Source organism: Emiliania huxleyi, assembly GCF_000372725.1.
Source record: "Emiliania huxleyi CCMP1516 unplaced genomic scaffold EMIHUscaffold_57, whole genome shotgun sequence".
Lineage (NCBI taxonomy): Eukaryota > Haptophyta > Isochrysidales > Noelaerhabdaceae > Emiliania > Emiliania huxleyi.
In genome coordinates, this window is record NW_005197722.1 from 18,974 (window position 1) to 43,460 (window position 24,487).

At 66.0% G+C, this 24,487-nt stretch overlaps 4 protein-coding genes across 4 annotated transcripts in view; 3 read left to right on the forward strand and 1 right to left on the reverse strand.

Moving 5' to 3' along the window:
• The first annotated feature begins 4,861 nt into the window (after positions 1-4,861).
• EMIHUDRAFT_437265 (hypothetical protein) lies at positions 4,862-6,316 on the forward strand. The gene is made up of 3 exons (XM_005764951.1): positions 4,862-5,094; positions 5,174-5,433; positions 5,744-6,316. Exons 2-3 carry the CDS (start codon positions 5,201-5,203, stop codon positions 6,021-6,023), a joined length of 513 nt encoding a protein of 170 aa, XP_005765008.1. The 5' UTR covers positions 4,862-5,094; positions 5,174-5,200; the 3' UTR covers positions 6,024-6,316.
• A 1,261-nt stretch (positions 6,317-7,577) lies between these two features.
• Positions 7,578-9,212, reverse strand: EMIHUDRAFT_213256 (hypothetical protein; the record flags this gene model as incomplete). Its single annotated transcript, XM_005764952.1, has 5 exons — positions 7,578-7,587; positions 7,656-7,677; positions 8,025-8,360; positions 8,434-8,677; positions 8,766-9,212. 5 exons carry the CDS (start codon positions 9,210-9,212, stop codon positions 7,578-7,580), a joined length of 1,059 nt encoding a protein of 352 aa, XP_005765009.1.
• Positions 9,213-15,944: 6,732 nt separating this feature from the next.
• EMIHUDRAFT_357216 (hypothetical protein) lies at positions 15,945-18,675 on the forward strand (the record flags this gene model as incomplete). Its single annotated transcript, XM_005764953.1, has 11 exons — positions 15,945-15,963; positions 16,033-16,092; positions 16,219-16,297; positions 16,368-16,413; positions 16,607-16,730; positions 16,809-16,899; positions 16,996-17,715; positions 17,846-17,878; positions 18,030-18,078; positions 18,151-18,420; positions 18,574-18,675. Coding segments are annotated over exons 2-7 (495 nt in total), but the record flags the coding sequence as incomplete, so codon positions are not given.
• A 1,579-nt stretch (positions 18,676-20,254) lies between these two features.
• EMIHUDRAFT_213262 (hypothetical protein) overlaps positions 20,255-24,487 on the forward strand; it is a gene marked incomplete at both ends in the record, with an annotated part of 5,399 nt that continues 1,166 nt past the window's right edge. Inside the window, 15 exons of the mRNA XM_005764954.1 lie at positions 20,255-20,437; positions 20,549-20,674; positions 20,750-20,821; positions 21,150-21,306; positions 21,590-21,666; positions 22,029-22,098; positions 22,411-22,581; positions 22,950-23,008; positions 23,076-23,198; positions 23,452-23,584; positions 23,617-23,743; positions 23,839-23,907; positions 23,975-23,999; positions 24,071-24,142; positions 24,224-24,274. Coding sequence (XP_005765011.1) covers positions 20,255-20,437; positions 20,549-20,674; positions 20,750-20,821; positions 21,150-21,306; positions 21,590-21,666; positions 22,029-22,098; positions 22,411-22,581; positions 22,950-23,008; positions 23,076-23,198; positions 23,452-23,584; positions 23,617-23,743; positions 23,839-23,907; positions 23,975-23,999; positions 24,071-24,142; positions 24,224-24,274 — 1,515 coding nt within the window. The remainder of the gene's footprint in view (positions 20,438-20,548; positions 20,675-20,749; positions 20,822-21,149; positions 21,307-21,589; positions 21,667-22,028; positions 22,099-22,410; positions 22,582-22,949; positions 23,009-23,075; positions 23,199-23,451; positions 23,585-23,616; positions 23,744-23,838; positions 23,908-23,974; positions 24,000-24,070; positions 24,143-24,223; positions 24,275-24,487) is intronic.

The window sequence follows — 24,487 nt, forward strand, 5'->3', positions numbered from 1 at the left end:
GCCAAGAGCCTCTTCCCTCTCCTCCTCCTGCTCCTCCTGCTCCTCCTGCTCCTGCTGCTCCTCCTGCTCCTCCTGCTCCTGCTGCTCCTCCTGCCACTCCCGCTGCTCCCGCTGCTCCTCTCCTCTCTCCGCCTCGCCCTCATCCTCCTCAGCCGCCACCACCTCCGCCTCCGACACCAGCTCCCGGTCGAGCGCCGTCTGATGCGGCGGCGAGGGCGGCGGCCAGGCGCCTCCAGCTTGTGCGGGCGGCGCCGCGCCGCCGGCGCCACTCGCAGCGCCGTGCCACCGGACGCCACCACGCCACTCCGACTCGGAGGCGCGGTTCCTCACCCACTGCACGAGGGTGAAGGTGGAGAGCTGGAAGTACAGGAAGCCAAGGCAGAGCAGCAGCCGCTTGCCGCACGTGCAACCAGGCCGAGCGGAAGAGGCTGACGATGCTTCGCCGCCACCACCGCTGCCGCCGCTGCCGCCGTCGCGATAGGCGCGGCTGCTGCCGCTCGCGTGGCACGGCAGGACCAGCCGGTCCTGCCGCGAGCGGCGCGGCATGCTGCCCAGCAGCGCCAAAAAGAGCAAGAGAGAAGGCTTGCCTTTTCTTTTCTTTAAATTCTTTTCTGCTCGCCGACGCGCAGAATGCTGCGTGGCCAGCGTAAGAGCCAGGCCGGCGCTGTCCGAAATAAGACGACTAGACGAGACTACCGAGCCAAACGGCGGCCGAGGCGCGCAGCTCGGATTAAAGGGTCCGTCTGAGGGCGATATGTGCTTCGAGGACAGGAGGCACTCGGCGAGGTCTGCTGCCAGAGATGGGCACGGATGCTGCAGCCGGGCGGGGCTCCCCGGGGCCTGGCGACCCCCTGAGGCCACTCACAGCCGGCGCCTCTCTCATGCAAGTGACCATGTGACATCTTCGGGTACTACCGCCAGGGTGGGAGCACACTCACGGCTGGTACCCGGGGGGAGCTACACGCTGTGTGTGAGAGCGGCCGCTCTCACGTTAGGCACGCAGCGATCGCGCGCGACCTGCTGGTGCGGGCGCGCGCCTTCCTGCAGGCTGGTGCTGAAGCTTTCGGAGCTGCACACTCGGCGATGAAGCGCCGCGTCCGCTGAGAACCGCGCGAGAAGCTCGTCGCGCAGGCCACCAGGAAGGTCGGCCACCGAGCAGTTGCCCTGGACGTGGTGCGTGTTCGCGTGCGAGTGCGGCAGTGCAAAGAAGCGATCGACCGCTCGCTCGCTCAGGTTGAAGGGCAGCAGCGGCGCGAGGAAAGGCAGGTCGAGTCCGGTCGGCTCCGCAAGCTGGTGCGCGTGGCGCAGAAGCTGTGTAAAGTCTTGTTGCAGCCGGTCGAAGCAGAGGATTCGCTCGCTCACCGCTGCAAACTCGACCTGCGGCCGGTCGTGGTTGTCCGGGTCGCCCCGGCCCGGACTGCCGTGCAAGTAAATGTTGCGGATGTAGCTGGCCAGCTTCTCTGGGCTGCACTTCATGTTCCTTCCCTGCCGCATGTTGAACGTCGACACGGCGCGCGCGAGCGGCTCGCGCACGACAGAGAAGGTCTGCTCTTCCGGGTCGGCAAACGCGGCCGCGTAGGACTGGACGCAGTGGCGGCTCGAACTCGAGCCGCATGACGTGGAGTTGCCAAAGAAGGGTTTATGGGTGGTGTTGCAAAGTGCGCTGAGGAGGCTTGGGCACTTGCCGTGCTGGTGCCTCGTATGCAGCCGGATGTGGTGCTTGAACGCCCATTCCTCTATGGAGGTGCCCCCAGTTTTGGGGATGTGCACGTGCACGAGACGGCGTGCACGCTGCTCGCCAACGCTCCTACTGCCCATCCACCCAGTCTTGCAGGCGCAGTCGCCGCGGCCAATGCAGTGCATCGCTGGCACTTCCACAGAGATGTGGAGCGACGTTGCCAACACTCGCGCCACGGCTGCCAGGAGCAGCAAGGCTCGCAGGCGCCAGCGGCACGCCATCTGCTGCACAACGGGCGATTTCGGTGCAGGGGCCCGCCCCACCAAGCCGGCGCCGCACGGGGGCACTCTCTCTCGCCCCTGCCTCATGACACACATCACGGCGGGCTCTCTTCGACTCTCGGGGGGGTGGAGATTTGTTGTACATTGTATGTTGAAGAGGGAGGCGGTAAAACTTGCGCTCTGAGTTGACAGGAACGGCAACTGGGGTCCGTTCTGACTAGTACATGTAACACGTTCTGGCCCTCGCCATTCTGATCATTCCTGGAACACCCTCGGACCGACCCAGGTGGCCGGCCGGGTAAAACTCGGTATACCCGAGAATTCTCAGGTATACCCGAAAAATACCCGGAGCGCGCGCGTCGCTATGGCGCCCTATCCCACAGGCACGTGCGCCAACTGCACCGTGTGCTCAAGTATGCGCGCCGCACCATATGTACCCGCTACAAATGCCAGAAGATGGCCACGGCGGAGCGCGTGGCGCGCCTCGCCGACGGCGGAGGAGACGACGTGGTCGTGCCGACATACTGCTTCGAGATCAAGGAGGAGGTGATTGGCATGCGCTTCGCCGACCCTGAGCGGCTCGTCGGGAAGAAGCGGCGCAATGAGCTGGCCGCGGCGGAGACGTCGCCGTGCTACCTCACCCGCGGCAAGTTTGGAGAGGACCAGAATGACGACGGCTTCATTGATTACGCGCTGGGTCGAGCTCGAGGAGCTGTACGACAACTGCGGCAAGCAGAACCTGAACCGGGCACTCAAGGCGTACCGCACGGCGGAGAAAAAGGCGGCGGACGAAGCCATTGTCGGTTTTGAAGAGGATGAGGGAGGACTGATGAGCCGCGTCACTGGGTCCCTGTGCCTGTCTGTCTGCTGCTAGTGCTGAGAGAGAGACTCCGGGTCTCACTCAGCGCCTCAGGCGGGCCCAGTGGCCGGTGTTCTGAAGGTTCTGAGAACGCATTCCGAGCCTTGCCATTCTGATCATTCCCGTTACCTTGTCAACTCAGCGTTGCGCTCTTCCCACACCGAGGAGGCAGCTGACCCTCCAAGCGCGGCGAGAGTCGCGGCAACTATTCTGATTGGTCTCTTTTACGCGCCTAGCCCACCAAAAATCCCGTCAGCAGCGTACGTACCTCGTACGTACGCCGGGAATGTACGTAGAGCAACAAACTTGGAGCACTTTTGAAGTGCAGTCATTAACACCGCACATCCAGGGCCGGGGCCCGGCTAAGAAGCACACCCAGCGGGCCGGATGATTGGCATCGGGTTACGGGCTAGAGAGCCCTAGCTAGCCCCGGGGGTGCGCGTTCGCAGGGAAAGGGCCGTAAAGTAAACACGGTCTCCGTACTCCGAGGGTTGGCTCTGCCCTCTGCGCTTTGGGTTTCCCCTAGCTGCGGAACGCCCCCTCTACTCGGAGCTATAGACACCAAACACGAGAAAGGGGAGGGCTTGGTGGCGGAGGAGAGGGCGGCGGAGGAGAGAGGGTGGTGATGGAGAGGGCGGCGGAGGAGAGGACGGCAGCGGTGAAGGCGGTGGAGGAGACGGCGGCGGTGGAGAGGGAGGCGGGGGCGAGGGAGGATGGCTTGGTGGGGATGGAGAGGGCGGTGGTGGGGACGGTGGCGGCGGCGAGGGCGGAGGCGGCGACGGAGGGAGTGGAGAGGGTGGAGGCGGACGGGAGAGGGTGGCGGTGGCGAAGGCGGTGGCGGAGAAGGGGGAGGGCTTGGCGGCGGAGAAGAGGGCGGCGGAGGAGAGGGTGGTGGTGGAGAGGGCGGCGGAGGAGAGGGCGGCGGCGGTGCAGGCGGCGGAGGAGACGGCGGCGGTGGAGAGGGGGGCGGGAGCGAGGGAGGAGCGTTTGGTGGAGGAGGAGAGGGCGACGGCGGCGACGGAGGAGGTGGAGAGGGTGGCGGCGGAGAGGGCGATGGCGAAGAGGGCGGCGGCGGAGATGGTGGTGGCGGAGAGGGAGGCGGAGGTGAGGGCGGAGGGCTTGGTGGCGACGGCTGCTGGGCTGCTGCGGGCGGCGGTGGCTGCTGGGCTGCCGCGGGCGGCGGTGGCTGCTGGGCTGCCGCTGGCACCTGATCCTCATCGCTTTCATCACTACTGTCGATGAGGTTGATCACAGGCATGGCCCAGAGGTATCCTCGGGGCGGCGGAGGGGGAGGTGGTGGGGACGGTGTGGCGGCGGTGAGGGTTGTTGCAGATGTCTCAAATATGAGGGGTTTTGACTCCTACCAGCTCCTGACGCTATCCCTGGCAGCTCTAATGACCAGGATCAGTAGTGCTATAATAGAGGGTGCCCATACTAGCGCAGGAGCTGCCACACTCGCCCGGACCGTCCCCTTCTGGGGCCGGTTCCGCAGCCCGCGAGAGCCGACAGCGGGGCCGTGCCGCGGGTGCCTACTGCCGAGTGCCACAAACACTGCGCCGTCCCGCCATCACCTACAGGCTGTCTTGTGTGATGGTTGGGATGTCCAAACGCCACCATCTTGGCTCTTGCGACCTCAAACCCGCGAGCTGTATGGGTGGTCCTGACATCGACAGACGCCCGAGGACCACGGTGAAGCTGAGCTGGAACGAGTCGACAAGTCTCGTCTGAGCCCGTGGCGGTCGCCGGCTGAGTCGCTGTGCACGGACCGGTACCTCAGGCGTCACCTCCGCAGCCTCAGGTCTCACACTCCATCACCTCCGCCGGGACGCCGTCGGTGGCACGCTCGGCGGCGAGTTTGTTGCAGCCCCACAGCGAGCGCGGCGTCGAGCCTACTCGGTCTGGTCGGTCGGCCGCACTCCCTGGGTGCCAGGGAGTGCGGCCGACACGCGAGCGGTGCTTCCTGGCAGCGCGCGCCAGCTGTGGGGCTGCAACAAACTCGAGACACGCTTTTTTGCAGGGGCTCGGAACCTTCTCTGTGGCCAGTCCATGGCGCGGGAGCTGTCGTCTGCACTATCTCGCTGCGTGCTCGGTCCTGGCGGGTCGGAAACGCGGTCCAGGGGTTCTCCCGCTCGCCGGCCGGTGTGGCCGGCGCGCTCTCCTCGACGCACGCCGCGCTCGCCCCTGATATCGGCCACGAATCCTCAGCGACGGTGCGCTCCGCCAAACGCTCGACCCGCCCGACAGCCTCCAAACGGGGCGCGCCACCCGCAAACGGGGCGCGTTGGAGGGTGGGTGTGGTCCGCGCGTGCGGAGCGCGTGCGCCTGAGCGGCCGCTCGTTTATGCGCGCGTTGTAGGTGCCATGTCGGGGCGGGCAGCGTTGAATGACGCCATGGTGGCGGAGGAGGAGAAGGCGATCGTGGCGCGGCTGGCGGCGCTGCTGCCGGCGCTGGGCCTCGCGGCATGCGTTCCGCGGCTGCCAATCAAACGCAAGCTCCGCGACAACGACTACGCGCCCAAGCACCAGTCTGGCACATCATGAACGAACGATCAACGACACGCGCGAGCGGCAAGGGCGGCAAGGGCTCCGGATATCGGCCATGACTCCCCAGCAACGGTGCGCCTCGCCAAACGCATGGCCCGCCCGCCAGCCTCCCACAGCCCTCCCCTCCGCTCTCACCGCCGCCGACGCGCCGCCACGCCGCCTCTGCCCTCGCCGAGCCGTCGCCACCGCCCTTCTCGCCGCCTCTGCCTCCCGCCCGCCTCCCGCCCGCCTCTCCCGTGCCTCTGCTCTCCCGCCCCGCCCAAGCGGCACCGCGCACGCGAGACGCCCTCTCGAGGCGGAGCCCGTCCAATGTCGCGCTAACGCGCGATCGCGTCTCGCCCACGGCGCACACTCACACCAACGCACACCATGTCCCGCTCAGGCTCCTACCGGAGAATCATACCCTCCACGACACTGGCGTACACGGCGACGGTCCCGTGCACCGGCGCCGTGCCGAGCCGTCCTCCTGCTCGGCGACCAGCTCCGCCGTGTCTCGATGCCGGCAGCATCCGGTGCGTCGCCGCCGGCGACACCGCCCGCTGCGGCGAGTGGCATGTGCGGTGGCGCGCCCTGCTGCGTGGCCGCCGCCGGCTCGGACGTGGCCGCGGCTGGAGCCGGGCCTGGGTCGGTCGCGGCCAGAGCCAAAAATGGAGCGCAGCTAGGGCTGCGCAGCGAACAGGAGCGAGTTCGCGCTGCGGTGCTCAGTACGGCGAGTTCGCTCTGCGGCCTGCTCGGGCTTTATCTCTCGCGTCTCGGCTGCGTTGGCGGCTGAAGTCTTTTTTATCGGTGCGTTTTAGCTGTTTTAGCAGCAAACGTCCGAATTCTGCAGCGATGACCGATCTGGGAGGCGCGAGTGCGACGAGAGGCTTTCCGCTTTGCCTTTTTTTTGGTCTGGCTGGGAATTTGGTGCGAGAGACGGTCTCAGACCCAAAGAGAATGCAGAATCTAATGTTTTTTCACACACAACACAGACACAGACACTGCGCTCCCCTCAGCTCCCGCGCTGGCAGGGAGACGCGAGCCCTGACGGAGTCCGGTGGTGGGGGCCCGCCACGCAACTATAGCGCCGCCCTGCGCTGACATGGTTCGTGCTGAGCCGCCGCCGCCGCTCGCTCTCGAAGAGCGTCGCGCTGCTGCCCGTTCCCGGAGCGCAGAGCGCGAGTTTGGTGGTCAGGGCCTCGCCTGAAGGGGGGGTGGGGCAGGGGGGAGAAGATGAGGGCGTCAGCGAGCGGGTGGGGCTGCCGTGAAAGTGGTGCGCGGGGGTGGATGCACCTCACAATACGAGCGAGTAGCGGAAAGACCGCCCGCTACTCCGGCGGAAGAGTGCTCCCCCGCCGCCCCCTGGGTCACCCCGAGTGACCTCGCAGCCCACGCCGTGAGGCGCTGCTGCTGTCAGGGGATGTTGGGGGCGTGCAAAGCGGCTGGGAAGAGACGGCCAGGCTCCTCGCGGGCAAAAGACTGACGTGGCCGCCGCATTCAGCCTCCGGCGGGCCTCCGGCGGACGCCTGCGGCGTGACGCTCCGCGCGAACAGCCCCGTCTCGGAAGCGCTGCGGGACGGCCTCGCTTCAACGTGCGCCTGCCGGGGTGGGGTGGTCACCGAATGAAATCGCGGCCGCAGCTGCTTCGAGGGGTGATTGAGGCCGGGCAGGAACGGCTTCTCCCGTGGTGCCCGCATCGAATAGGCCGACCACACAAATCGAGGGCTGCGTGGACCTCCTAGGCCTTCTTGGTCGGGTCGCTCCTCCTGGCATGGCGCTCGGCCTGCGAGCACGGGCGGAGCGAGCGGTGAGCGGGCAGTGTGCCGCCGGACGGGGAGCTCCGTCACCCTATCGCGGAGCTCTGGTCCCGCCCCTGGGCCGGGATGCGACCCACAATAAAACCCGTCCCACCCGAAGTGCATCTCCGGGAACGGCCTCCTCGAAACGGAGGCGCGGCGCGGGCGGCGCGCGGGGCAAACGGGCGCACCTTGGGGGCTCCGAGGGGCCTGCCGACGGGCCTTCAGGCGAGCCGCGGACGGGCGCCGGATGCTCTCCGCGCGGCGAGCCAGGCGAGGCCGAAGAGGAGGACGGACCGCTCAGGCGCCATCGAACCTGAATTTATTTAATTTAGACACGTGTATATTATTTTTGCTTGGCCGGCCCTCATGCTGAAATTCTGCAAAAACCTGACCGGCCCCTGCCCTGCCCCTACCTACCTACCTACCTACCTACCTTACTTATGGGAAACTAAAAAAGAAATCACTCGATCGGTGAAGGTTGGGTACTATACCAACTAAAGTGATGGCTGGTGGTACTATCCTGCAACCACAGTCCTTCCTGTGACATGGCAGGCCACTCTCAAGCCCTACAAGCACCAGATCAACGACTTGGGGAGGGTTGACATCGTGATTTGGCCGGAAAAATTCTTTTTCTGCTGTGAAAATTCCGGCGTAGGGGCCGCCGCGCATGTACTCGTGCAGCTCCGGGGGCGCGAGCCCGAACTCGTAGCTGACGATGTTGCCGCGAGCGAGGCACGTGTGCATGTTGGTCAGCACGTTGGCGACGGGGAAGTACAGGCCCACAGGGGAGAGCAAGACCTGCAAGGCGTGTGTGCGAGGCGGGGTGAGTGCTGCACGCGTGAGGCACACAGTGTGTCTACAGCGCGCGTGTGCGTGTGTCTGCACGACGCGCCTTGGACTTCTTGCGGTAGTCGAGGAAGGGCCAGAGGTTGACGATCTTGCCAAAGCCCCACTCGACAGTGACGCGCGCGGGGGACATGGTGCTGTTGAAGAACTGCTGGGCCGGGGTCATGGCGCCCTTGTACATGCGCCACAGGAAGGCGCTGATCGGGTAGGCGGAGTCGCCAAAGAGGCAGTAGTCCTGGCCGAGGCCACCTGGCATCCACGCAAACGGGCCGCCGCGGCAGAGGTCGTGCAGGATCTGGACAATTCGCGAGCGCGAGAGGACGGTGGAGTCGTGCCGGCTGCCGTTCACCGGGCCGAAGGGGTAGGGCTGCATGCCTGCGCGCACTGGTCGTCCACGTGACGTGTGTTTTGGGGGATGAACTGACCGCTAAGGAGGTGCTGGTCACACCGTTTGGGAAGATGATGCCCTGCGTCTTGATGCCGTGGATACGCTTGTGGCCGGAGTACAGCACATTCTGATACCTGCCCGGCCGGCACACCGCCCAGAGCTTGCCGTCGATGAAGCCGATCAAGTTCTGGATGGGGAGGCCATAGTCGGTGAAGGCCTGGGCAAACTGGTGGAAGTGCGGCGACCACGAGGAAAAGGAGCGGTGGTCGACGAGGTGCGGGAATGTGTTGTGCACATGCTCTACCTGCGCAAGGGGTGCAGAGAGCGGTGCGGTCGAGTGCACGGTGCAGCAGCACAGAGCACATCCAACGGCGCGCCATGTACAGCGTGACCTCGGAGAGGGCGGAGATGTTTCGCCCCGTCGTCCACGTCATCTTGTCGAAGCCGTCGTCGCTCCGGAAGCGGAGCAGCAGCAGCAGCACAGCTTCCTCGCCGGTGAAGAGGTGCCCGCCGACAGTCTGGATCACAGCCGGCACCATGAGCGCCGCGATGACGATTGGCAGCCAGCGAAGGTGGAAGCCGTAGTTCTGGTACGTGGCGCTCGAGACATCGTCGCCGGCGTGCCCGCGAGCCGCCGCCTCGCGCTGCAGTCGCGCCACGCTCAGCCGCTCGGGTCCGATCTCCTGCGTCCTCCGGCGCATGAGCGGCTCGACGCCGGTGACTACGAGCTCGTCCTGCACGTCGAGGTCGCTCTCGGAATCGGAGTCGAGCATGTTTGCCATGCCAAAGAAGAACTTGGACTCCAGGAGCTCGCCGAGGAAGTATGCGCGGCTCGGCATCAGAGAGTGTCAGCAGCAAGTGTACGACCGGTGAGAGCTGCAAAAGCGCGTCGGGCGGTTCGAAAATCAGCTGATTTTCGAAGTGTCGAACACAAGTGTGGAAGCAAGTGTAGAAGCGTGGCAAAAACCCCCCAATACGTTCCAACGTCCTGCTTTTTTGGGACATTTTCGACGCTTTTGTCCCATAGATCTATACTCGTGCAACAACCCGTGAGGGCGGAGAGACAGAAACTCGACCGCGAGGACAGGAGGTGTGCGCACCCTCATCTAAGACAAAACTCGACCGCGAGAGCAGGCGCACATGCCACATCGCTTCCAGGGAGGGGGGGCACTTCTCTGCTCACAACATGCTGGGGGGGGGGGGGGTCCCAACTCCCCAGAGGCTTCGCAACATGCTAAAGGGGAGGGGGGGGTCGTCCGACCCCCCCAGAGACTTCACCACATGGGGGGGGGGGGGGGGGCGGCAGATTGCATGGTCCTCGGAGGCGAAACCTCGGCAATGTTACACTGTCTCCTCGGAGGCGGAGAAGGCCTCTGCATTGTTACACAGATGTTGCACCGTCTCCTCGGAGGCGTGGAGGAGGCCTCGGAGGTGCCTCGGCAATGTATTACATCGGCAGCGAGGGCGGCGAAGATGGAGGCGGAGGGCTCCCCGGGGAGAGGCACGCCTCAGCCAGACCGAGAGCTTCAATGCAGGGAATGGTCTGCTCGCAGGCAGCATTGGCATAGGCGCATGCATTGTTCCCATTCGGGTCCGTAAGCCAGATGTTCGCTCCCGCCTTGACCAGCACGGCTGCAATTTCTTTCCCGCCTGGCCACTTATCGCCAAACAAAATCACTCGTGCTAGAGCATTCAGGAGCGGGGTTCTTCCCCGAACCATTTCGTCGAGGTAAGCGCCCTTGCCAACCAGGAACTCTACGGCGTCGAGGCTTCCATAGATGCTGGCCATCGATAGGGGAGTAGCTCCGTCGCTTGATCGAGCAAAGTTGACGTCAGCACCTGCCTCGACCAAGGCCTTGACAATGTCGTTTCTCGTCGCCATGCCACCTGCAATGCCATCTGGCGTCGCCATCGCAACTATTGCCCTGATGAGCGCGGTGTCACCCTGGGAAATAGTCCGGTCGGGCTCGGCTCCCGCCTCGAGCAGCATGTTAACGATCTCAAGGGCCCCCGAATAGTCGCTGTGCCGAGTGATAATAACCGCGGCGACTAGGGGGGTGGTTTCATATTCCCCCTGTTTTGTGTTGACGTCTGCGCCCGCATCGATGAGCAGCCTGGCGACCTCGACGTGCCCGGAATTGGCCGCCATCCCCAGTGGCGTGGATCCGAGACTCGACCGCGGCTCGTCAATGCCCGCACCGCCGTCAATCAGTTTCGTGGCGAGCGCGACGAGGCCTTCCGCCGCGGCGAAGAAGAGCGCCGACCAGCCGTTCTCCGGGTTCTGCTCGTCGATATTCTCCGTGTCTGCGATGAGAGCGTCCATCGCCGCTGAGTCGCCGGCGAGCCCTGCCGTCCAGAGCACGGGGGGAGGCGCGGAGGGGGGAGAAGGCGGTGAGGGCGGCGACGATGGTAGCGGCGGCGAGGGCGGCGACGAAGGCAGAGGGGGCGAGTTTGGGGGCGAAGGCAGCAGCGGCGAGGGCGGCGGCGAGGGTGGCGGCATTAGCGGCGACGAGGGAGGCAGTGCAGAAGACCCAGAGCTGGCAAACAGCAGCTCGAGCGCCGAACCAGATGGCGCAGCGTTGACGGCGCTGATGATGGAGCCAATCAGAACGACAACGCACACCATTGATGGAGAGAACGAGATTAGATCAAATAAAAAAAACGCAAATGAGTGTAAGAGTGTAGGCCATCATCTGTCTCGCGTCCACCCAAACTGGCTCTGGTGTCCGGTCCGAGCCTGGCTGTTCTTCACCTTCCTACATAAAAACATGTTGTTTTTTGTGCTGCTAACCACAACGTATTCTGGAAACACGCTTGTCACACATATTGTCTCACCTTCTCGATCATCCGGCCCGCTGGGTGCGCTCCTCAGCTCCCCGGCCCTGGATGTGAGGTTGATGACTGCACTCCAAGTGCTCCAAGTGCTCCAAGTTCTCGAGCGCCAAGGTACGCCGCGTCGCCGGGCCCCGCTCTCAAGAGAGCCTCTCATGATGGGCCGCTGAGGACTGAGAGAGAGATTTTTAGAAGCCAACAAGACATCTCTTCGCTCTCTTGAGAAAGGCGCCCGTGAGAGCGACGCCGACACGGCCGATTCCGAGAGCGAGCTCGGCCAGCTCCAGGGATCCTCGGGATACAAAATCCCTAATCCGCCTCGGGACGCGTTCAGCTTCAGGCCGGGTAACCACAAACCAGCTACCACCCCGCCCCCCCCCCAGATGGCGCGAGCCGTTCGATTCTACGTAGCTCGATTCACAGGCACCGACGTAGCTCTGCACAAGCGCCACACTAAACACACGACCTCACAGGACGAGCCGCCCTTGCGCGTCGCGCGGCTCGGGGAAGATGTGCGGCGCCGCGCCGCGCCGCTTCGTCTCCGGATTGTCCTCGCTGGTGGCCCAGTTCCTGCCCGCTATCGTCTGCGCCTGCCCGATTCCCATCCCCGGGTTGGCCTGCCGCAGGCGCGCAACCTCAGCGCGCATGAAGAGGCCGAGCGCGGAGGGCGCCACCGCTTCGCGGCGACGGAGGGGGTGGAGAGGGTGGAGGCGGAGAGGGTGGCGGTGGCGGTGGCGGTGACGAATGGGGTTTGTGGAGCGTCCAGGGATGTCCAGAAGGTCCAGAAGGTGTCCAGAAGATGTCCAGAAGGTGTCCAGAAGATGTCCAGAAGGTGTCCAGAAGGTTGGAAAAGAATGTGGGAACGTCTAGAGGGTCCTCTGCAGGTGTGCAGAAGGCCTCAGGTGTTCTACCGAAGGTCTCACTCAGTCAGGTTAAGCCGTAGGTCACACGTGTCTCAAAGAGTCGCCTCCACGAGTGAGCAACCCAGTCAGTCATGGGCTTTGAAAAGTAGACATTGTGGTTTGCTGGTGAAGGCCTGCGGGCCTTCTGGACATTCTGGACATTTGAGAGAGAGAGAGAGAGAGAGGGCCTAGAGAACACAACCCCCTCTCTCTTTTCTCCCAGTAAGCTAAAAGTACGACATTTGCTAAAGCTTGCTAAAGCACCTTCTGGACATTCTGGACATTTGCTAAAGCTTGCTATCTCGCAAATACTTGATTTTTCACGCCGTGTAACAATCGTGATCAAACGGCCCTGCTGTGAGCTGGTACACCAAGAATGGCTTACCACTGCCAGGAGCCACACTGTGGCAAGCTGTGATGAGCGTGGTTTGGCTTGTGCAGCCCATACGGACGTGGTATATATACATATATGCGGCCACGTGTCGGCCGGTTCGGGGCACGAAATCCGGATTTTTCCACGGCGTAACAATCGTTGCTGTAGTGGCGCCAATGGCCGCCTCCCGTCGCGCCATTGGCACCCTAGCCAGCAGTAGCACCGGAGGCAACACCACCAAGCCCACAAGTCACAAGAGTGACGGAGATGCTTGCCACGAGCACCGTGACGCCCGACCCTGTGAGCACCGTGGGCGTATACGGCTGCATACGGTGAGATGATGCACAGCATGGCCAGACGAGGGATGCAATGCTCGCCAGCTGTATGTTAGTGAGGTATATGGATGTGATCAACATTTGTGAATCACAGGTACGCGCAGCAGCGCATGTAGCCGCTGATATCGAAGACAGCGCAAACAGGTCTTTTTGCGCCACGCACCCGATGGCCGTGCTGGTCCAACTGCGTGCACAGGAATGCTATCAGCGCGTCTCCGCCATAACTGGACATGGCAATGAAGCAGCTGAGACGTGATAACACCGGTGCTGGGCCAAGGAGGTGCCGCTCACCGCCGATTGTTACGACTGTCGTCGAAGGCGAGCGGCGGTCGCCGGGCAGCAGCTCGTGGCGATCGTCGATCCGCGAGCTGCCAAGCTTGTCACAGGCCGGCACTGGATCGAGGACGATGGCGCCGCGCGGCTGGAGGCAACGGAGAAAGGCATTGTGGAGCGGCGAGGCGATTGTTACGAATTTCGAGGGTGCGGAAAAATCCGATCGCCTGGAAAAATCAAGTATTTGCGAGATAAGCACCTCTGGACATTCTAGACAACTGGCGCGAACCACTCGCGCCGAAGGGCGTGTTGGGAAGATTCTGTGATTACCGCTGCGTGGTCGCTCGGTGGCCGTCGCGATCGGTCGTCCCGTGCCGGCCTCGGCCTCGCGGCCCTCGCACACCTTGGGTTCGTCTAAATTCGAATCGCCGTTGTGGAGTACGGGCGCGGCAAAGACGGCGCCTCGACAGCGCCTCGACGGCGGCCGCAAAAGCCGTCTCATGCACGTCGCCGCGCGGCCTCGAGGCGCCGCGAGCGTGCACTGCGGTCAGCACTACCCGCTCCGGCCCGAGACGCCCGACGCGCGCGCGCGCGCGCTCTCTCCCACCTCTCCACCCAGACGCTCCACGGTCGCTGTGTCGCAGCTGTGTCGCGGCATAACCACCGAGCCGCAGCGCGGCGCTCGGCCCGCGCCGCCGTCTCACGAGCTCGTCTCTCGCCCGCCGCGCAGGCGAAAACCAACTCGATGCCTCAAGGCTTGACTCGAACGACTCTCGTCACTGTACCCGCCCTCGTGCCACGCTGCAGCCGCCGCTCTCGTCTCTCCTCTGTCGCTTCGCCGCGGTCGCGGCCGCACGGAGGTGCCACGGGCGGTGCGAGTGATACTCCGCTTCGCGCCGTCCGGCTCCATATACTGCGACTGTCGCGCCGCGGATGAGTGCGGTTTGTCCTGCCCCGCGCGCCTCGCGCCGCCGCGGCACTTGTTTGTAGTTTTTTTTGCTTGTTTGTTGTTGTATACCGCCTTGAGATGTAACAATCACAGATTCAGTAAGAGTCTGATGGGTATGACCACACTTGGAGAGGTGTACAGAATGTCCAGAATGTCCAGAAGGTGTCCAGAAGATGTCCAGAAGGTGTCCAGAAGATGTCCAGAAGGTGTGTCCAGAAGGTGTCCAGAAGGCTTCTGGTCAAAATGCAGCTATTTAACCTTTCGCCATTTGAGAAGGCCAGCTCCCCACCCCTGGCTTAATTAGTAATAGATCTAGATCTTTCAATTGTGCCGCTCTCAAATCTAGTCTGGTTCAGAATGGCGTCCGCGGTCCCGAGATATTACGTAACAAAGGTTTCCCTGGACGCTCCACAAACCCTATTGACGGCGAGGGGGGAGGGCCTGGTGGCGGAGGGGAGGGCGGCGAAGGAGAGGGTGGTGGTGGAGAGGGCGGCAAAGGAGAGGGCGGCGGCGGTGAAGGCGGTGGAGGGGACGGCGGCGGTGGAGAGGGAGGCGGGGGCGAGGGAGGAGGGCTTGATGGAGGAGGAGAGGGCGGCGGCGGCGACGGGGGAGGCGGAGAGGGTGGCGGCGGAGAGGGCGATGGCGGAAAGGGCGGCGGCGGAGATGGTGGTGGCGGAGAGGGAGGCGGAGGTGAGGGGGCGGAGAGCTTGGTGGAGGTGGAGAGGGCGGTGGTGGGGATGGTGGTGGCGGAGAGGGTGGTGGCGGGTGCGGCGGTGGAGGCGAGGGCGGTGGCGGAGACGGCGGTGGAGGCGATGGCGGTGGCGGTGACGGTGGCGGCGGAGAGGGAGGCGGAGGTGAAGGAGGTGGCGGAGACGGTGGTAGCGGAGAAGGAGGCGGAGGAGAGGGCGGAGGGCTTGGCGGCAGAGGAGAGGGAGGCGGAGGAGAGGGCGGAGGGCTTGGCGGCAGAGGAGAGGGAGGCGGGGGAGAGGGCGGAGGGCTTGGCGGCAGAGGAGAGGGAGGCGGAGGGCTTGGCGGCGGTGGAGACGGCGCCGTCAACGGGCTCGACTGAAAAAAGAAAGTAACTCGGCGCAGCGGTGTAGGCCGGCGTGACGTTCTCCCATCCCTCCACTGGAGGAGACATACATGATGTCAGTGCTGCTCCTCTCGCTCCTCACACACTCCTCCTCCGAGCCGCCTCCCTTCACCGTCGCCGCCTACCTGCCCGAGTGGCGATTCGACAGCGCCAACTATGAGCGCATCTGCAGGACCGTCAACATGCTAATCTTCTTCTCGATAGAGGTGCATGGAAATGGGACGCTCGCCGCTCTGGACCGGCTGCCGCGCCTGTCGCTGGTGCGCGAGGCGCGGCCGCACTGCAAACGAATGCTCCTCTGCGTCGGAGGAAATGGCCGCTCCGGCGGCTTCTCGGCCGCCGTCTCGAGCCGCAAGTCGCGAAGGCGATTCATCTCTGCGCTGCTGCGGCTGTGCGAAAAGGCGGGCTTCGACGGCGTCGACTACAACTGGGAGTACCCTGGCTTCGCCTTTGGCTCCGGCTACAAGTCCGAGGACGATGTCGCCCGCGACTACCACGGCCTCCAGTACCTGCTGATTGAGACTCGGGAGGCACACCACTGCGCAGAGACAGACACGTGCACGTGGCCCCAGGAAGGGACGCCGCCGGGCCCGCACCGCACGCTCACGGGCAGTCGAGGACGGTCCACGCACGGGGTGGCACGGGACGGCGACACGGGACGGCGACACACGCAATCCGCAGCCGCCGAGTCGAGCCCGCTCGCTCCGTCAGGCGTTTGCTGCCTCTGGCCGAGTCGTGACGCTGGCCACCGCCGCATGAGACATGGAGGTGTCGGTGCTGCCCCTCTTTACCGCTGGTGGTGGTGTGAACAGGCGTACTACCCGGACAGGAAGCAGGAGACGATGCTCGGCCTCATGCCGGGCCACCCTGATCCTTCTCGGAGCCTTCTCGGAACCTTCCTGCAGGAGAGGATGCTCGGCGTCATGTCGGAGCACGTCGACGCGATGCACGCGATGGCGCACCGGCCCCGACACACCCGCGACACGCCCAGGCACTGCTCTCTTCCTGGCACTGCTCGCACCGCGCAGAACCTCGGGCGGCTGCGGGCGTGCCGCCACCGCCCCTCTCCGCCCGTCCCGCAGGCGTACGACCAGTCCGGCAGGCACAGCACGTACGCTTTCGCGGAGAAGGTTGCGGCGCAGGCGGTCGAGCTGCTGCCTCCCTCCAAGGCGCGGCGTCCTTGGGGAGGCGACTCGGAAGCGTCTCGGAGGGTCAACCCCGCACCCTCCGCACCCGCAGGTGACGCTCGGGCTTCCCTTCTACGGCCGCCACTTGCAGACCGGCGAGAGATAGAGCCGAGAGGAGCCGAGAGGGGCCGAGCGGAGCCGAGCGGAGCCGAGAGGAGCCGAGCGGAGCCGAGCGGAGCCGAGAGGAGCCGAGGTTCCCTTCGACCGGCACGTGCAGACCGGCGGAGGGGCGGTGGACCTTTGGTAGCGAGGGCGGGGCGGGCTCTTCACCGCTCGAGGCGCGAGTAGGCGACTGGAAGAGCTACGAAGATCTGATGAAGCCGGAAGACTTCCCGGACGGCCCGAGCGCGTCGCTGGAGGCGGACGAGGCCGGGGGCTACTACTACAATGGCCCTCTCACGATCGCGCGCAAGGCGGCGGGGAGGGGGCGGGAGGGAGGACACGCCCACTCGACCCGTCCACGACCACCCCCCCCGCTCGCCCTCCCGCAGGTGCGGCTGGCGGCGTCGCACGGGCTGCAGGGCGTGATGGTCTGGGAGGCGGGGCAGGACTGCCGCGAGGCGCCCGTCTGGCGGCACGGCAAGGCGGCGGAGCACCCCCCAGCCCTCCTCCTCGAGCCTCGCAGCCCGCCATTCCCCCTCGACAGCCCCGTGAGGCCTCCCCGCCCCTCCTGCGCAAAGGTTGCGCACGTGCAGACCTGCCCCGAGCAAGGGCCGGGCGCGTCGCTGCTGTCGGCGATCCGCGGCGCGCTGCCGCCGTCGTCGGAGGGAGCCGGCCCGCACGACGAGTTGTGAGCGGCTCAGAGACTGGTCGGAGCTCTCCACGCTCCCCTGATTCTATTGGACGCCTCGGGGGCGCGCCGCATGTCACGCATTCCACAACATCCAACATTGCATCAACAAGCGGCGGCGGCGTCCGGCGATATTGCCGGATTTGGGCCAATGCACAAAACAACCCGCAGCACCGGCGCGCTTCGGCCCATGGGGGAGTAGTATCGGCCAGAGTCTGCGCGCACCGTTTTCTCACCGATCTCAGTCCTTTTTGTGCGCCCCAGAGATGTGCTTTAAACGAACGTCAACAAACGAATCGCTCCGGCAGGGGGGCGCACACTCGCAGGCCCGAGAGCGGCCGAGTGGCCAAGGGCCCCGCCGTGCAGGGGGCCGGGCCACACGACCAGGCCCACGCACCGCGCGCTCACTCAATGGTTCTCTCGCGAACTAGACACACTCCACACAGAGACGCACAAACAATCACTCGAGACATGGCGCGACGACGCCAGTAGACAGACGATCCCGCTTCCATGCTCAGCGTTCCATCCTCGGCGGCTGGCTCTCCCGCGCCGCCGCCTCTACTCAGCTCTACCTGCTGTCGCGCGAGTACCACACGCACCACGCCAGCCTGCGGGTAGAGGCGAGGGGCGGGCAAGGGTCGGTCGCGTGGCGCAGTGCGGGGCGCAGGCGCGTCGCTGCGCGCGGTGGTGTGCGGTGTGTGCCGGGGCGGGGCGGCGGGGGAGCGGTGTCCGCGGCACCCGACGAGCACCAGATAGCAGACGAGCATCCACCTGCGGGAATCGGGGAGAGAGGCGTCGGGGAGAGAGGCGTCGGGGAGAGAGGCGTCGGGGAGAGAGGCGTCGGGGAGAGAGGCGTCGGGGAGAGGCGTCGGGGAGAGAGACGCCGGGGAGAGGCGTCGGGGAGAGCAGGCGAGGAACCCACCCGTCCTCCTCCTCCCGCTCCGCCACCGGGATGGGCCAGCCGTGCTCTCCTACACACGAGCAAGAGGAGGCGTCGGCGGGCGCGCGAGCAGCGGAGCGCGACCGCCCTGCTGCGCTCTCGCCCTCTTGCGACTTTGCGCCCTTTCGCGGCGACTTAGCCGCCCTCGGCGCGCCGGGAGGCGGTTGCAGCCGCGGGTCGGGCGGGTCGAGGCCGACGGTGGGCGGGGAGTCAATCTCCGGGTCGGAGAGGGAGCCTTGCGAGTCCTCGAGCGAAGCGATGTGCTGCTGCAGCCGCTCCGGGAAGTACTTTCGGTCCATGCCGAGCAGCTTCTGGATGACGTACGAGATCGGGTTCGCGTCGCTCGCGCCGGGCTGCGACGCGTCCGCGCCGCCTAGCAGCCAAGGAGAGCGAGTCGCTACTCACGCCGCCCAGCGGCCATGAAGAGCAATCGCTGCTAACCAGCAGCAGCAGCAGACCGACGCCTTCCTCCTCCGCGGCGGCCGGGCGACGGGTGGTGGGTGGGAAGGGGCTGGGACAGCCTCACCGTCGGAGTGGAAGAGGGGCGAGGCGCGCATCGCGACGACAAAGGGCTGCATGAGGAGGACCTTGGCCATTGCGTTCTGGAGGTTCGTGGCGCAATGCTTGTCGTGCTTCTTTGCTATCTTGAGCACCGCGAGGTAGTTGAGGATTAGCCACCGCAGGCACGCGTGCACCTGCTCCGTTTATGTGAGGATTAGCCACCGAGGCATCAGAGAGTGCAGAGTGCACTGCTCGTCGACTGGACAGGCGCCGACAGCGACGCCAACTCGCCAGAGACGGATGTGTGGGCCGAGGTGTGGCACCTGCTCCTCTTGCTGCTGGCGGAGGTACGGCAGCTCCTCAGTCGCTCTTTCCCGATCGAGCAGCTCCTTCTCCTGCCGCAGCCAGAACGCGTTGATCGACTGCAGGTCCTCGCGGATGATCTTCTTGAAGTGGCCCGTTTGGAAGATGGAGGTGATCTCGTGGCTCGCGAGCCTAGGCTTCGAGGGCCGGGTTAGGGCCTGGATTGAGCTTGCGTCCAATACACCGCTCGCGAGCCTGCTCTTGATCAATTTCTTTAGCTGCTTGTACCTCAGCCTCGGCCAGTCGGGCGTCCCGGCCAGCTCGAGCTGGTACAGCCGGCCAAACTTCATGCGTCCAGCGAGCGATCAGCGCCGTTCTGGCGCACGAAGGCGGACTTGATCCAAACCGACACACAGTGTCCTCACCTCCACCAGTCGAAGGTGGTGGAGCCTCTGCTAAAGCCGTCGGTGTGAGGGGAGTGCGAAAAAAAAGGGTGGAAATCCCGACAACGTATTATTAAAAAGAAAAGAAAGGGCAAAACCAGACACGACACAATTCTTCTCAAGGTGGCAAAATTCTCGACGGCGGGCGCGGCGGGCGCGGCGACGGGCAAAGCTCGTGCAGATATGGTCCTTCGCGCCGCGCTCTTGCGTGGGCGCTCTCGAGGCCGCCGATCAGCCTACCTGCCGACTACACCGCAGCCATGTGGCCTGCCAATTTCACTTTCAAGAGCAGCAATACGCGCTTTGTCAATCATCCGTTGAATCACACTCGCGACCTGGGCAGCGACGTCGCTGCCCGCATTGAACTCATGACGCGCCCCGACTGGTGATGGCGTATGTTGATCGCGGCCTGCAGTGAGGAGCTACGTCGCCCGCCTCGACCTGCTCGCGGTGGCGGCGGCGGCGTCCGACGAGCGCGCGGGCGGCGTGGAGGGCTAGAGCAGGCGCAGCGGCGAGGGGGGCGCGCATGGGCCATGGCTTATCACTTCACTTTTTCGACCAATTTTATTGCTGAACAGTTTTGTCATCAGTGTTGAATGTTGCCCATTTAGCACCCGCTCCTGACCCATCTTCCGCTCTCCCCCGATCCGCGATCGTGCGGCGCGCGCCTCGCGGGCCGTGGGACCCCACATCGGACCACTACGCGCATGGGTACCTCCCGTAAAAGGACCCGCGCCGGAGAGCGCTGTGCGGAAATACCGTAAAAGTGCATCAATGGGCAGCTGCAACCCGCTCCGGTAGAATGGCGCCGCACTCCCGCAACAACCACTCGGCAGCATCCCACGGCTAGAAAAAAATTTTTTGAGCGCGCCCTGGTTTTTTCCGTGCGCACCGCCCCGCACTATCAGCCCTGCTTATCGACTTGACCGCCTGTGCGACTTGACCGCCGGTGGCCGCCCCATGTCAGCGCTCGGCTCCATGGGCATCCGCTTCGTCTCCAAGGCGGAGATCGAGGCTGTGCAGCAGAAGGCCGACGAGGCCCGCGCGGCGAGCCAAAAGGCGGCTGCCGCGCAACGCAAGGTGGAGGGCGAGGCGAAGCGGCAGCGCGTGGCGAGCGGCGATGCGTCATGGGTCGCGCCGGCGGTGGAGAGGCGGCTCAAGCACAAGAAGAAGGACAAGAAGGAGAAGCGCGAGAAGAAGCCGAAGAAGCACAAGCACAAGCACCGGCAGAGCGGCTCCGAGAGCAGCAGCGAGGAGGAGGAGGCGGCCGCGGCGAGGGAGGGGCAGCCCGCTGCGCCGCCGGCGGAGGCGCCGAAGAGCCGCGACGCCGCCGGGCTCGGCTTCATGAACGCGGCGCCCGCCGGCTTTGGCGCCGCCCTGGTCGGCCGGCGCGCCGGCGCGCCCGCTCCGGCCGGGCCGACCGCCGATGAGGCGGCGGCGGAGGCGAAGGCGCAGGCGAGGATCGCGCGGGAGCTGAACCCATACGCGGACGCGGCAAAGGACTCCTCGCAGTGGACGCGCGACGGAGTGGCGCGCTTCTCCCACGCTGCAAACGGAGGCGACGGCAGCGGCGGCGGCGGCAGCAGCGGCGGCGGCGGTGGCGCGCCGGTTGGTGCTGCTGCTGTGTCTCGGCCCGCCGGCACCGACGGGGGCGCGAGCTGGCGGCAGAAGCAGCTGCTCCGCGCCGTCGAGCACGCCCAGTCGAGCGGCGGCTCGCTGCAGGCGCCAGCACTTGAGAGACACTTCCGAGACACTTCCGAGACACTTCCGAGACACTTCCTCGACAGGTCGCAGACACCTCCGAGACACTTCCGAGACACGTGGTAGAGACCTCCTCGCCAACCGCCGCGAACAGGCGGTCTGCCTCGAGCGGTTCGGGAGCCTCGAGTCGCTGCCCGAGATGCGCCGCATCCAGCAGGAGCTGCAGCGGGGAGGAGGAGGAGGAGGAGCGGGCTCGCACGCGCACCTGCAGGCGACCGCAAGAGATGCGAGGAGGCTGGTAGTGGTCAGTGGTGACAGCAGCTCGCACGCGCGCACCTGCAGGCGATCGCTGAGCGGCAGAGGGAGCACCGCAGGGCCCACGGGCCGGGCGGGGAGGGGGCGGGCGGGCTCTCCCCCCCTCCCGGCGGCCTGATGCGGCCCCGCTTGTCGGGCGGCGGAGCGTCGCGCTTCGAGCAGCGCGGCGGTGGGGAGGAGCAGCTCAACGCGTTCCAGTCGGACGGCCGCCTGCCTCACCGCCTCCCTCGAGACGCGGGTCTCACGCGCCATGAGCGAGCAAGGGCCGTGCATGCGTAGGCAACTTCCTCACCTCCTTCCTCGAGAAGCAGCAGGAGAAGGAGCGGCTGGCGTCCCTCCCCCTGCCGGGCAGGGAGGTGCGGGAGCGAGGAGGCCCGCACGCGCCTCTCTCTTGAGACGGAAGCCGAGAGCCGCATCCCCCACCCTAGCCCCAGCCCTGTAGGCCGCACGCGCATCTCCCACTGGGACGAGAACCCGAACGCACGCTCCGGAGGCGGAGGCGGAGGCGGCGGCGGAGGCGGAGGAGGAGGAGGCGGCGGAGCCGAGGCGGCGGGCGGCGCGTCGCCTGAGCCAGACTGCGCAGATGCCAAGAGCGCGGCGGCGGCGGCGGCGGCGGCGGCGGCGTCGGAGCGGCTGGCCGCGAGGGCGAGGGAGGAGGTGTGGCGAGGGAGGAGAAGGCACGGCCCGTTGCCTGAGCCTTGCCGCGCTCTTGCTGCAGGCGAGGGAGGAGCGGGTGAGGGAGGAGGAGACTCGCGCCGAGGAGAAGGCTGCGGAGCGGCGCGGCCCTTGTGTCGCGGCGCGGCGAGGGCACGCGCGCGCCCTCACCACCTTCCGCCCTCGCCCTCGCGCCAGGCGCGCGTTTCTCTACGGCGGGCGAGGGCAGGCTCGAGGAGAGGCTGCCGGCGAGGCGGCGGAGAGAGAGGCGGAGAGAGGGGCGGAGAGAGGGGCGGAGAGAGGGGCTCGTGCCCGCGGCGGTGCGGAGGGCGAGCCCGCGCGGGGCGGGGAGGCGGCGGGCGGGGCGGCGGCGGGCGGCGGCGGTGGCGGAGCCGGAGCCGGAGGTGGTGGCGGCAGCGCGCAATCGGCGCAATCGGCGCCCGCAGCGCAGGTGGAGGTGGATGCAAACAAGCTGGCGGCAAAGGCGCTGCGAGCGAAGATGCGAGGCGACACGGCCGAGTACGAGAGGCTGCAGGCGCAGGCGGACGCGGCGGCCGCCGCCGCTCCGCCTGCTCCTCCGCCGGCTGCGGCGCCGTCTGGAGGCGGAGGAGCGGGAGGTCGAGGCACGAACGTCGAGGTGCTTGTCCTGTGGCGGGGGAGGGCGGACATGTCCATGTGCATGTCCAGGACACGTCCACGACATGTCCGAGACCTGCCCCATAGGTGCTTGTCCCGGAGGGGAGCGTTGGGATGCTCATCGGCAAAGGCGGCTCGACGATCCTGGCGAGGGAGGAGGAGCCGCGGGGCTTGCCCAGGACACGTCCAGGACACGTCCAAGACTTGTCCTGCAGGCCATGGAGAAGGAGTCGCAGGCACGCATCCGGCTGCTCTCCGAGCCGGACGCGGAGACAGGCGACGGGCGCAGCCGGCGCCCGCTGCGAGGCGGCAGGCTGCCGTTGACCCGAGGGGTTGCCTCGAGATTCAGGCGAGCGGATCGTGCTTCTGCGAGGGGAGGAGGACGCCGTCGACCGCGCGCAGGCGCTGGTCGGGGATGGGCGCTGTCCGAGGCGAGATCGGCCGAGATCGCACACCGCGCACGGGTCGAGACTAGGCGCTGATCGAGGAGCGGCTGTCCGAGGCGGCGGAGCGGGAGGCGCGCGGAGGCAAGGGGCGGGGCGGCAAGAAGCTCAAGCGGCGCCGGCCAGACAGGGCCCGGCCGGCGGCGGTCGAGATGGTGCCAGCGTTCGACGCGGCGGCCAGACGCTCGAGGTGGTCGAGCGGCCACGAGCGGCGTGTCTTCACACGTCTGGCCGTGAGCAGGCGACCGGGCAGCTCAAGGTGGTCGAGCGGCGCGTCGAGGCGAGCGAGCGGGCGGGCAGGAGGACCGGGAGGTCGGCCGAGATCAGCCGAGATCAGCCGAGATCAGCCGAGACTAGGCGAGCGAGGCGGCGGGCGGGCGGGGCGGCGGCAGCGAGAGCGACGGCGAGGAGGCGCTGTCGACGCGGCGGCCAAAGCGCGTGCAGCGGTTCGACAAGGGGTCGGGCGAGCGGACAAAGTACTTTCGAGACGACGACGCCGGCGCGTCGCTCTCGTCGGCCTCCGAGGGGGGCGCGGCGAGGAGTCGAGCGTTGATCATGCGGACGGCTCCGCAGGCGCGTCGCTCTCGTCGCTCTACGAGGAGGCGCGGCGCGGCGCCGGCAAGACGATCGACGACCACTACGCCGACAACGTTGCGCGGGCAGGCCGCAAGTACAAGGGGCCGGCCAGTGCGGACGACGAGTACGACAACGACGGCGGCGTCGAGATGCGAGCGTCTCGGCCGAGCCAGGAGGGCGTGTCCCGGACAGGCCCACGACACGTCCACGCGCCCACAGGCACGAGTCTCGCCTCAGCCGCAAGTCGGACGCGAAAAGGAAGCAGGCGGAGGCGTCGCAGCAGGCACCGTCTTCCTAGACGCTTCCTAGACGCTTCCTAGACGCTTCCTAGACACTTCCTCTGGAGGCGGCGCAGCGGGCGGCGGTCCAGAGGCGGCGGGGTGCGCTCTTGGACCCTTTCTCTCCCCCTCTCGCAAACTGTCTCTCGTAGGCGGCGGCCGAGAGGCGGCAGGGCGCCCTCGAGCAGACGGCGGAGAAGCGCTTCAACGAGCGGAAGCATCTCGTCGTAGCGCTGGGCGAGCTTGTACTGTCGCGCGCTGCAGGAGGAGCCGGGTTGACCCGAGGTGCCGAGGCTGTAGGAGAGCACGTCTACTTGCGGCTGCAGGACAAGGCACCCATCGGGCTCGGGCATTGCGTCATCGAGCCGATCGAGCACGTCCCCTCTCACGTCGAGGCCCTCTCCCCCCCTCTCTCTCCCCCTCTCTCCCTCTCTCCCCCTCTCTCCCGCTCCCCGCGTTGTGCTCGCATCATTTCCCTAGATGATCTTGTTCCTGTTTTCTGATCCTTTTTATCGTTTTCTGTTTCTGAGCTTTTAATTATTGTGCGCATCATCCCCTGCATATCGGCTGTTTGTCTGTTTACCCCCGGG

What these genes read in the sequence shown, in the direction of transcription:
- EMIHUDRAFT_437265 (XM_005764951.1), top strand. Translation starts at nt 5,201, where the DNA reads ATGACGCCATGGTGGCGGAGGAGGAGAAGGCGATCGTGGCGCGGCTGG. An exon ending in GCCATGACTCCCCAGCAACG is followed by an intron (nt 5,434 to 5,743) that starts GTGCGCCTCGCC and finishes TGTCCCGCTCAG; the next exon opens with GCTCCTACCGGAGAATCATA.